This window comes from Mesocricetus auratus, unplaced genomic scaffold (assembly GCF_017639785.1).
Source record: "Mesocricetus auratus isolate SY011 unplaced genomic scaffold, BCM_Maur_2.0 Super-Scaffold_6730, whole genome shotgun sequence".
In the NCBI taxonomy this organism is placed as follows: domain Eukaryota; kingdom Metazoa; phylum Chordata; class Mammalia; order Rodentia; family Cricetidae; genus Mesocricetus; species Mesocricetus auratus.
The window spans coordinates 105,573,853-105,586,863 of NW_024429184.1; the positions used below are offsets into that span (position 1 = coordinate 105,573,853).

Below are 13,011 nucleotides of genomic sequence, written 5' to 3' on the forward strand. Positions count from 1 at the left end.
AGTATTTATAAACATTTAAAATTTAACCTTTTAGCAACAGTGTCTGAAAATCAAATTCCTTAAATAAAATCATAGTATGCTTACCTAGACAGTAACTGGGTATAAGAGTAGGGAGCCATGCCACATTGGAAAAGGCAGAAGCATGAAGAGAATTAATCCGGGCTAGCTCAGATACGCCTCCAGAAAAAGATAAAGGCCCAACTGGATCAACCCTCCAAAGAATAAGTTCACTATAAATCGCATTGGGATCTTGAAATGCCATATCAACATTGTTTTTATTTTGCTGTGTCAAAGAGCATTCTTCAGTATTTACAGTGTCATGAGCTTGCTTTTGGTTACCAACATTTGGTGTCCTTAATGCATTATGGTGTGAAGTTGTCAACAGCAATGGTAATACTGAGTGGCAAGCTAAATCATTAAGATGAAAACGATGACCACAGTATCTGGATTTGTGAGAAATACTAAGAACTGTTGAAAAAGCAGATTCCTCAGCAAAACTAACCAGCCACTGATTCAAAGAACCATCAGCATGCTTTGAAATCATCATAACATTAGGAGTAAAAATACTTAATTTTAAATTGTTTGATGATTTACTGTGACCAGAGGAGATAAGCATTGATGTGGAACGAGCGAGGCCAGTAGGTTTTTGTTTTCCTTGCTGAATAGCCAAGTCAACATTCTTGGTACAGGCATACATAACTATGCTTTTACAGAGAGAGTTTGCATCACCTGTAGGGAAAGCTACAGGTATTCTGGAAACAAAGGACACCTAGAATTAAGAAAGTAGGCATTAGAGCATATAATTATACAAAAATATATTACAAAAAAATTTCACATAAAAAAGAAGTAACTCATCATAGATGATTTAACAGTACCTGTACTTGACGAAACATACCAGGCTGGTATTCATCCAGCCAATCTACATGCCAAACTAGTAAAGAACCATCCATGGGATGAATACTGAAAAGCATGTCTGCATTTTTACTCCATTCAGACAGAAGCACTTCAATCTGATGGTCAATGGCAGCTGACGATAACGGTGTAAAATTTGAGTTTGGTAACATTTTATCTTCACCTAATTCCTTCTTCTCATGATTTATTTTTAAATCATCAACACCATCATCCATTTCTATAAGCAAAAAAGTTCATGAACCAAGTGAATATAATAAAGCTATCACTACAAATTTTTAGACAGAGTTTTCTAAATGAATTCAATGTGAAAAACCATACTCTTTTGTATCAACAAGGAATAAAGTCAATAGTTAACTTAGTAATCAGACAGCTACCAGGACTATCAACATACACAAACATGTATAGCCTTACTTCCTTCAAAAAAAAACTCTTGGGGAAGGGTCTAGGCCCTGCCCTATATGAAATGACAGACTATGGACACCCCCATGGAGGACCTCACCCTCCCTGGGGAAATGAGGGGATAATGGGGGGGGGGGTTAGGGGGAGGGCACGGGAGGAGGGGAGGGAAAGGGAGAGGGACCTGGAACTGTCTTGTGAAGCAACCTTGTTTCTTATCTAAATTTAAACTGAAAAATAAACTAAAAAAAAATAAAATAAAAAGAAAAGAAAAAAAAAGAAAGCCCAGACTCTATGCCCTTTTTTCAACTCCTGGATCCAGAATATGGGGAATTTTTTTAAAGACGTAATTAAAACATTTTTTTTTACCAGATTTAAATGAAAATTAAGCAAAGATTTACAAATCAGTTAGAAAATGAGACTACTTGGAACTCTGTGGTTGTTTTTTTGCTAATGCAATCAGTGGATGTGGTATGTGTCAATTCTGTGTCAATTCTGAGCCAATGCAGAGAAAGTTGTATCCTCTCCTGGGCCTCTCTTCCTTCTCCATATCCAAAAGCAGGATAAATACAGAGAAGTCTAAGACCTTATATACAGTGGTACAGTCTGGTGTTGGTGGTACAATGTTAAGCAAAGTTGCCATCTTCCTACATACAGTGTTTCTAACTCTAATGTACTTATAGATCAACTAGTTATTAAATTGCAGATTCAGGCGAGTAGTTATGTATCATATATTTGATGACATTAATCCATATATAGTTCATAAAGCAACAGAGTTACAGGCTGACAAATCCAAAAGAACAGAAAACTCTGAAAAAAGTGACATGAGCAACAACATCTACACCAAATTACTAAATGAGCCAATCCATAATCACATTGTGCCACAACAAGCTTGGAGATTATCTCTGACAATATATAGTTTTACCCTCATATGAAAACTATTTATTTATAGCTTAAATCTTTACCTTCATCAGATTTTATATCTGCCTGAATAGAGTCTTCTACACTGGCCTCAGATGAGGGCTGTTCAAGACTTTTTCTAAGTTGTTGTAAGAAGACTTCCATGGACAATGTAAAATGCAGCTCCTTATTGTTTAACCAGTGTACTACAAAAGGTCCACATTTCTCTTCATTTTCACTTAAACTTAAAGATGTAATAGATGGAAGAAGTGGGATGTCTATAAAGAAAAACAAATCACAAAATTCAAATTTTCAACAATTAACATAGAATGCACATTTATACTTTCTATTTTCATTGCTGACATTATACTTACCTTTTATTAGGGAAAAACTTGACTATTTTTAAATATAACTTAAGAGTTAATTTCTTTTTGTTTGTTTGAGACAAGATTTCTCTGTGTAGCTTTGGAGTCTGTCCTGAAACTTGCTTTGTACACCAGGATGGCCTCAAACTCACAGAGATCTGCCTGCCTCTGCCTCCTGAGTGCTGGGATTATAGGCATGTGCTGCCGCCACAACCACCACCAGGCACAAGAGAGTTATTTTTTTTTGTAGCCAGAAATTGAAAACACCGTAGATGTTCCTCAACTGATAAATAGAAAATGGAAACTGTGGTACATTTACACAATGAAATATTATTCGACTGTTTAGTCAAATTATGAAATTTGCAGATACATGGATGAAGCTGTAAAAATTACCCTGAGTGATGTAACCCAGACTACAAAGGGCAAATATTGTGTTTCTCTAATATGTGGATGTTAGCTTTCAGTTTTTGATATGTGTGTTAAACCCAAATAACCAGAAATGTTAGGAACTATTAAGGGACCAGGGGGGAGGAGAGACTCTCACAAGGAAGAGGAAACAGAATATAGTATTATGAAGAGATAAAGGGAATTTAACTACAATAGGAGGATTAAATATCAAGGGAGATAAGAAGACAGGGTAAAGTCAGAAATATGAGGAGAAACAACTAACACTAAAGGCCATTTGAAAAACCATATGGAAATTGCCTATTATGGAAGCTTCTTAAAACATATCCATATATGAAAAGATATACAGGAAAAAGACAATGCCCCAACTAAACATCTTATACCACCAAGCAAAACCTCCATTGCCAGAAATGAGTTACACCTTACTGTTAGCCAAGCGGTTGCAGGAACGCTTCCTCCCTAAAATACCATAGGCAATTATCATGGTTGTTGATTGCTCTCTACAACCTGACAGTGAGTCCCTGTTGCTGAAGACAAGACTTGCATTATCGACAATGGAGAAACTAAACTGGTACCCAACTACAAGCTTTACTCCCATAGACTAGTGTTTATGGTGCATATTATCGTAAGAGAACATTTTTTGTCAATCTCACCCAGCTATGAACACTGTGACCTACAATAGCACCTGCCTGCAAGGTGGCACAAACCACATCTAACACTGTTAAAGTGGTCAAGAATCTGAAACTTCATTGGCCATAGACCTAGGAGAAACCGCACTACTACTATTCTGCAATAAAATTATTCCTAATGACATATTACTATGCCATAGATCAGTGCCTAGCTCAACCCCTTATCAGAGAAGCTTCTTGCAGTAGATAGTAATTAGCAAAGAGATCCATCAACTGGAAAATGTCATCACATGCAAAGAACATGTTATTTTTGAACAAACTTTCACGAAGATATTAGAACTAGAAATATGAGAGAACATTTTACAAACTCCTCTCCTATAGCTATAGGTAACAAATAAATAAGAAATCCCCAAGCAGTGCAGGGCTGGCGCATGTCTTTAATCTCAGCACTTGGGAGGAAGAGGCAGGCAATATCTGTGAGTTCGAGGCCAGTCTAGTCTAAAAGGGCATTCCAGGAAAGTGAGGGCAAGAGATTGAGAGAGTGCAACCCCCAACCTAGAGCTGTGTTTTCAGAAATATAGCACCTAGAAAGATTAATCCAACAGAATTCTCCATATAGTCCCAACTAACTGGAAGAATACTATGCTTTGACATGCTCTGTTTTTGCCTTAGTCACTGTTCTATTGCTATGAATAGACAACATAATCAAGGCAAAGTTTATGATAGAAAGGATTTAACTGGGGATTTGCTTACAGTTTCAGAGTTTAGTACATTATCATCATGACAGGGGGCATTGTAACATGCAGACAGGCAGACTGGTGCTGGAGAAGTAACTGAGAGTTGTACATCCTGCTCTGTAGGCAGACAGTGTAGGCTCCAAAGGCTTTTCAAACCTCAAAAGCCCACCCCCAGTGACACACTTCCTCCAACAGTGACACACCTAATCCTTCCATCTTTTCAAATAGTGTGACTAAACATTCAAATATGACCCTGTGAGGCCATTCTTATTCAAACCCATCATAGTTTTCCTTGGTGATCTACAATCTAAACAAAGTTTTAATTGTCTTTATTGAATGCATGTCAAAGAGATGCCATACTCAAACTTAGGATTCTTTTCTCAATAATCTCTTAGGCTTTTTTTCAGCAATGGGGGAATTCAAGCTTTATTTATGCAATATTGTTGATTTTTAAATTTATTTCACTTTTCTGAGGTACTGCAAATCAAAACAAAGGCCTCATACATACCACTGATGTATCTAATACTGCCCTTTACTCAACAGGGGCCTTCAAAATTATGCCAGACCTCAAAGGTAACTATTATAATAAATGTATTTGATAAAGGTGATAATTTTCAAACCTAAGTAACTTTTTAATGAAGATAAATATACTGGCATTGATATTTTCTTGGTTCATGGATACTTTTATAACTAGAATTACAGTCAACCCAATAAATGCTAAGATCAAAAGTAATTTTTAATTCCTACCAAAAATATGCTTTGATCTCGCAGAGCTCATTCTGGTGGACAGAATTCTTTCGAGTAATTAACTGATAATTCTACTGCTATATTTCCTTTAAAAGTACCATACTGCAATTTCCAGCTCCATGGAAATTGGTTATGCTTAATTGATGCTTAAGAATATTTTATACACTATACTACCAAGGGCACCCTTGGTTATATAATGAGACTCCAAAAAGAGGGAAGAGAGGAAAGAAAGAAGAAAGGGGAAGAGAAGGGACTATGTTCTGTAAGACATAAAAAATAACCAATTATAGTTTTGTTCTAGGGAAAAGGACTGAAGTATACAGGTGAAATAAGTTATTTACTTCCTACCGTCTATAGAGGTGGTATTAATTATGTGCAAGCATTACATTTCTTTTTTTTTGTTTGTTTAAGAAATAATTTGAGATACTACTTTAGTTCCTCAGCTGTGGCCTGATGTTTACATTCACAGAAAATATTTACTAAAGTGATAAATACTTACATCTCCAAATTCACAGGTAGATCTAGATTGTGTGACTCTGCTATTCTGTCTAATAATGTGTATTTCACTACAGAAGTCCTTACCTGTGGCTGGGTTGATGCTGGCTGCAATATGAAAGTGACAAAGAGCATTGGCGTGCAGTGGCGTGCTCCTGTGGACGTGGTGAGGGTCCTGCTGATGGGGTAGATAGCCAGTGTGTGCTACAAGAGCAAGCGATCTCCTCCGACCTTTACGGAAAGGTCTCAGATTTACCTGTATAAAGGAAATCAAAGTAAAATGACTGCTACATTATGAGTGTCAGAGTGGATATATACGCTATTTTAAGCAACTTTATTTGTAAAAAAAAAAAAAAAACACCTCTTTGTATAGCAAATTTGGATCTCGAAGGATAAGTATCCAGCTTGCCTTGTTCACATTTTTCAACATCTAAAATCAACCTCCAGAACTTAAAAGTAAAAAAATAAAAACCAAGACATCAACAAAACACCTCCCTCCCTAAAGAAAACCAATAGGATAGGCATAATGGTAAACACTTGAATCTCAGCAGCTGGAAGAGAGGCAGGAAGACCTCTGACTGAGTTCTAGGCTAGCCTAGTTTTTACAGTGAGCCTGCCAGTGCTATAAAGTGAGACCTGGTCTGTGCACTGTCTTTGTCCAAGGCTTACTGTCTGTAACTATGAAGTAGTGAATGATATTACCATCATGTGCCAGGTTATCTGATTTTTATCTGATCTCTTGTGGTATCCAGCTTAAACACTGCTAGTATTTCATAACATAAAATAGTCCACATAGAACCTAAGATTTTCTAGCTAGTAAGAGGCAAAGTAGAATACAATTCTTAGTCCAACACTTTGTAATGTAATTATTACACAAAGACATTCTGTTTAATACAGTTTAATTAGACTCAACCATTAGAAAAATAGTTGTTCAGCTGGGCATGGTGGCACTCAGAAGGCAAAAGCAGGTGTATCTCTGTGAGTTCAAGGCCAGCCTGGTCTACAGAGTGAGTTCCAGGTCAGTCAGAGCTACCTAGTGAGACCCTTTTTTTTTGGGGGGGGGTTGCTCTATGGTAGTTAGAATGTAAATGGCCCCCATAAGCTCATGGGAGTTGTGGCTTTGTTGGAATTTAGGTACGGCCTTGTTGGAGGAAGTGTGTCACTGTCAAGCTATGTCCAGTGTCAATCCACTGCCTGTGGCCTACATAACAATCAAGATGTAGGTCTCTCAGCTCCTTCTCTAGTCCCATGTCTGCCTACACACAGCCATTTACCACCATGATGATAATGAACTAAACCTCTCAAAACTATAAGCCAGTCCAATTAAGTGTTTTCTTTTATATGAGTTGCCATAGTCATGTTGTTTCTGCACAGCAATAGAAACCCTAACTAAATCATGTTCTACACCTACACAAATTTAAAGACAAATCATTTTCCAGACACTTCATGTTTTAATATTAAGAAAACAGTCAGCCAGGAGTTGGTAGTGCACACCTTTAATCCCAGCACTCAGGAGGCAGAGGCAGGAAAATCTCTGTGAGTTTGAAGCCAGCCTGGTTTATAAAGTGAGTTCCAGGACAGCCTCCAAAGCAATACGGAGAAATCCTGTCTCGAAAGCAACAACAACAAAAACAAAACAATTGTTACCATCATTTTGCTACTGGTTAAGATTAATCTCATAAAGACTGCTTATGCATTACAAAAATACTTAAGTGCATTTAAGGAACTTTTCCTAAGATACAGTACTTCTTACATTACTGTATAACCTAAATAAGCAAAAACAAAAAATGTATAAAGGATTTTAAAAATCTGTAGGAAACACATAACACTTACTTCTAGAGCACTTTGAACTCGGTCTTTACTGGAAGCATTTCTCTTGAAGTTATTTGTTAAATTAATTGGTTCACACCAGTGGTTGTAGTCACCTTCATATAGCAAGCAGTCATTTGGTAAAAATGTTTCTACCCAAAGACGACATACATTATCCTTACAGCAAGTCAACAGTACATTACATACAGAAGCCCTGAAGAATAAAAATGTTTTAGAGACAATACTAATTATATAGCACTGCATCAAAAACATTCTGTAGTGTTTCTATATATATTTAAAAACATAAATAATATTAAAAAGAGAGCTGGAGAGATGTTCAACCGTTAGGTAGCTGCTCCTCTAGAGAACCAGGGTTTGATTCCCAGTACTAAGTCCAATGAACTCCAGTTCCAGAGCATCCAACATCCTCTTTCTAATCTCCAAGGGTACTGCACAGACATATATGCAAGCAAATCATCCCTATGTACAGAATCTTTTTTAAAAATGAAGAGAATGAGCCGGGCGTTGGTGGCGCACGCCTTTAATCCCAGCACTCGGGAGGCAGAGGCAGGCGGATCTCTGTGAGTTCGAGGCCAGGCTGGACCGACAGCCTCCAAAACAGAGAAACCCTGTCTCGTAAAACCAAAAAAAAAAAAAAAAAAAAAAAAAAATGAAGAGAATGTGTATTTATTTCAAAACAGAAAATGTTTACCAACCAATTTCTTCTCTGTCTAGAAAACAGTTCTTGTTATAATACTCTACGATTTTTTATTACATCAGTTGACAAGCACAAAGCAATGTGCCTAGTAAAACTTCCCCGTTTAGTGAATGGCCATCATTTTAACTATTTCATAATGCTCAAGTTTTACTTCCTGATGCAACCATATAGTGTATTTATCCTCTTCTTGCCTGCCTAGGCCCAAGGCAGTGCTGTGCAAGAGAACTCATGACAGATCTGCATAAGCCAAATCCAACCTTACTAATTCTCAACTTTCTGTTATTTCCTTTTCATGATATCCTCAAATAAAAGTATATATAGCCATTACCAACAAAGAAATTTTTATTAAATAATTTAGCAAATGAAAGGAAGGGAGGGAGAGAGGATGGGCAATAAAGCCAAGAATGGAAGAGAAAAAGCTAAGAGGAAAGAAATCAAATATTCTAAAGCAATCACCTTACCATTCACCTCTATATGATTAAAATGAACAAGTAGCACATAAGAAAAATGCAGCAAAAATCAGGTTTATCTAGATTACTCTGTCAACTTCAACTTCCTTAGTCCACTTTCTAACCTCTTTCCCTGTCTGACCCTGTCACTACCTTTCTCTGTCTACTTCTTTGCATTCCTCTTACCATGACTTCTCCATTCTTCCCTTTCTGTCCTCTGACATCATTCTCAGCCTCTCTAAAGCATGTTTTCTTTTCATCAGGCCTGTCTGTCCCTCCCTCACTCTTTTGATTTCTTCCTGAACCTCTTGCTTCTCATTCTTCATCATAACACTCATCCATTCCTTTCCATTTTCCCCTTACTTTCTTCTATCCCTTGCCTATATTTCCTCTCCGTGTCTCATATATATAAAAGACACAGATCAAAAGCAGGTAACAGCAATGATCGTAATGTGCATTCACCTTCAACTGACTCCTCAAGATATTTAGTCAGTATCAACAACTGGCATGTAATACACAAAGGGTATAGACTATGGATTTCTTTGGCAGTGTCTCCCTTGCTCCCTTCTTAGTTGCACTGACCTCTAAGTACCTGATGCTAATAGACAGGAGCTCCCCTTCCTCATGTCTTTTACAGTTACTATAACCTTGATGGACTATCACAGTGGTTCTCAATCTTCCTAATGTTGTGACCCTTTACTACAGTTTTTCATGTTGTGGTGACTCCCAACCATAAAATTATTTTCGTTGCTACTTTATAACTGTAATTTTGCTATTATAAACCATAATGCAAATATCTGTATCTTCCTATGGTCTTAGATGACTTCTGTGAAAGTGTCATTCAACTCTGACCCACAGTCTGAGAACCACTGGTCTATCATATTGATACAAAGTCCATATAGCACATAAAACCCACAACTAACAATATGTTTAACCTCAGAAAGCAACCCTGTGAAGGGTTACTTGTCTCCAACATCTGTCCTATACTGATGGTTTTAAACTTGCTATCTCCAGGCACCTTTTGGAGCTTCCTGCAGGGTATCACCAACCTCCCCATCTATATCCATCACTTTTTAAACAGTAAAGCATATGCTCACTACACAAACATATCTACTGTTCTTTCTCTCTGCATTCAACTTTGCCACACTGAAAAGGAAAAGAGAAAGAGAGACTATAACATAATAACATGGCCCAAAGGCAAAGAGGTGGGAGAGTACTAAAAGCGCTTCATTGTTATTTGCAGGTACCCCAAATGTCCCGGTTTTAGGCATCTACTTCAGCCTTCACTGTGATGAGTTCTGACAAAACTGAAGTAAGCTAAGTCAGTCCCCCAAAAATTCAGTAATTCATACGCCTGTTTATTACTTTGATAGTTGTAGCATCAATAAATGAGAATTTTCATTTATTATGTATTAGAATAAATTAGTTTCTGTAAAACAGTACTTTTCAGATATGTTTAAAAGACAAATATGTGATGACCAAGCTGGAGTCACTCAAAACTTTCAAGGTCAGAGTTAACATACACAATAAGATCATTTTATTCAAAGCATATCTTTATGTATGCAGGCAATAGAGTGTACTAGAACATAAGTGAATCCGAGGTGAGGTTCCTTCAGCTGACAATACTGATTACCCAGACCATTGTCTCTTAGCTTAAAGACTCTGACACAAATTAAGAACAGAACCATTAGTTTTCCTAGCATTTCTCTTCTACACCTAAACTTTGACTAGAGGGCTAGAATAAGGACAGTAACTACTACACTATAGGCAAAAAAATCTAGGTATATAAAAGTCAACAAATGATTTAGGTACATCACTACAATTCTACTTGAACATCTCAGGTGCTAAAATTCAACAGTACTACAAAGGTAAGAGATACATAACCAAATTAACATTGCAATGTAGTACAAGATGGATTTTTAGATGTACTTACCAGATCTACATAAATTACCACAAGAACACAAATTTCTATGTGATAGTTTTTCAAGGATCATAGGAAAGTACTAACTAGCACATATTTTTGAGCTTGTATGGACTAAACTGATATCTAACTCAGAGCACGACAATGTAAAGAATTAATTCTATTTAGTTCAATGATGTCCTTTCAATAAAAGATATTTTGTTTGTTTTAGAAAAGCATGCCAGAAGATAAAACAGAAAGAACAAAATGAAGATAACTGTCAAAAAAGTCCACACAAACAACATCTGTGTAAGGAAATACAGTAAAATAGAAAACATAAAGAAAAGAAAAATATGTGGATATGGAAATAAATTATCTTGGTCTTAAATTCCCTTTAAGATTCTTGTACTATCATTAATCATACTTGGCCAGACATATACAGCCTGGAAAAATCAACTATTATCCTAATCTTCAAAGACTCCAAGAAAGAAAACCAGTCAAATTGGTGATGTTCTCTTAACACACAGTGAAATGACAACCAATAAACTGACCTCGGCATATATTTGCTCGTTTTACGCCAGGAAAATCCATTTACAGCTCGTGGATGGGCCAGATACACAAAAGAAAAGTCAATTTCTCCTTGGGATTGTTTTTCTGAATTTTGATCTGGAGAGGTAACAGCTGGTCGCCAGTTTTCTACATTATACCATACCTTTAGAAGACAGTCATCCTAAGAAGAAAAAAAGTATCCAGTGACCATATAACCTCCTACATTATTCAGGAAAAGTGAAATTAAGGGCTTCTTTTTCCTTAAGTCAAAAATTAAGTAAGAGTGCAATATTAAAAAGAGTAAGTCAGTTAATGTTTTATAAGTTCAAAAGTAAACTACAGGAAACTGGGAATAGCTCAATGGTTAGAATATATGCTCCAAGCCGGGAGGTGGTGGCGCAGACCTTTAATCCCAGCACTAGGAAGGCAGAGGCAGGCGGATCTCTGTGAGTTTGAGGCCGGGCTGGACCGACAGCCTCCGAAACAATACAGAGAAACCCTGTCTCGTAAAAACCAAAAAAAAAAAAAGAATGTGTGCTCCATAAGCAGGAGGACCTGAGTCTGACCCTCCAGAGCCCATATAAAACAGTCAGGTGCCACAGTGCTTGCCTGTAATCCTGGTTGGGATGGCAAGACCCTGGAGGCTTTCTGGCCAGCCAATGTAGCCCACACTGAGATCCAGGTTCAATAAAAAATAAGGGGGATACTGATAATTAAAGACAGTACTTCATTTCTGCCCTTTATTCTGTACGTACAAGCCTGCACATGCACCACACATACATGTGCACACAGAGGCAGGTGTACACATAGGCTTAAAATATAATGTAGTACAGACATACAATTCTACAACAGTATTTTCAAAATTTACCTTTCCAGCAGTGGCAAAAAATTCTCCATCTGGTGAAAATTTCATTAAATGGACTTGGGAAGCGGTTCTGTAAATTAAACAGAGATGGGATAATTGGCAAAGAAACTAGGTTCAACATAATCATCAAGCTTCAAATTAAAACTCCAGCAATTTCTTATTCTTACAGAATTTTTCTGGTAAGAGTTTCCCACTCACTTTTTTCCCTTTATAAGATGAGGTCTTGCAATGTGGTTCAGATTAGATCTTAACACCAGGTTAAAGAGTCCTCCTGCCTCTGCAACACATACCTAGAACTACAGAGTATCATATCTGACTCTAAATGTTGACTCAAGTTGTTTGTTGCTGCTGTTGTTGAGAAATTTTTGTATTTATTTTTGTTTTGTTTTTTGTTGTTGAACTCAAGGGCCTGCATATGCTAAGTACACGCTTTACTACGAACCTCCTCCAGACTCCTAACTTTTTTTTTGTTTGTTTTTGTGAAAATGGCAAATTTTAATAAAAAATTAGATACACTCCACAATGAAAATGAGATGCTTCCAACATATGAAATAGCAGAGAAGCAAAAGGCTCTTTTTCTCCAGGGACAGTTGGAAGGTGCTGACCCAGAACTGGAGGAGGAAACTGTAAGTAATCGCCAACTATCTCAACACTGTTAATGAGCACTGGAGTCTCAGGGAAGGGCAGGGTTTGCTTTATGAACATACATCTTATAGCTCTGTAAATAGTAGTAAGTGATTACTACATATCGTGATGCTACTGATGAACCCTGGAATCTCAGGAATGAAGATGCTTGCTTATGCATGCCAACTCCTCTTATAGCAGTTATAAATAGTATTTGAATCAGACTTTTATTACATGCCTTCAGGCCTTTTCTAATCAATGCATTCCACTATGATCATATGGTCACTTCCATGTCAGTAACTGGTATGAAATTTTTCATCATTTTATAGGATATTTGTCATACACGATGTCTGTCATTTTCTAGAAAGTCACTATTTGGTGCATAATTAAAGATGGCATTCCAGTCTTAGTGGATGGATCCATTCTTAGTCACCGTTCTATTGCTGTGAAGAGACACCATGAACAACTCGTAAAAGAAACCCATTTAGTTATGGTCTTGCTTACAGTTTCA

General features: G+C 37.0%; 1 protein-coding gene across 4 annotated transcripts in view; it reads right to left on the reverse strand.

The window, feature by feature from the left end:
* The window catches only part of Dmxl1 (Dmx like 1), a 136,132-nt gene that overhangs the window by 97,031 nt on the left and 26,090 nt on the right, over positions 1–13,011 (reverse strand). For all 4 annotated transcript variants that reach the window (XM_040741836.1, XM_040741835.1, XM_040741834.1 and 1 more), the window contains exons 6-12: positions 11,880–11,946; positions 11,014–11,192; positions 7,420–7,609; positions 5,674–5,842; positions 2,274–2,486; positions 876–1,129; positions 85–769 (exon numbers count right to left, since the gene is read on the reverse strand). In XM_040741836.1, the coding sequence (XP_040597770.1) occupies positions 85–769; positions 876–1,129; positions 2,274–2,486; positions 5,674–5,842; positions 7,420–7,609; positions 11,014–11,192; positions 11,880–11,946 (1,757 nt within the window). The remainder of the gene's footprint in view (positions 1–84; positions 770–875; positions 1,130–2,273; positions 2,487–5,673; positions 5,843–7,419; positions 7,610–11,013; positions 11,193–11,879; positions 11,947–13,011) is intronic.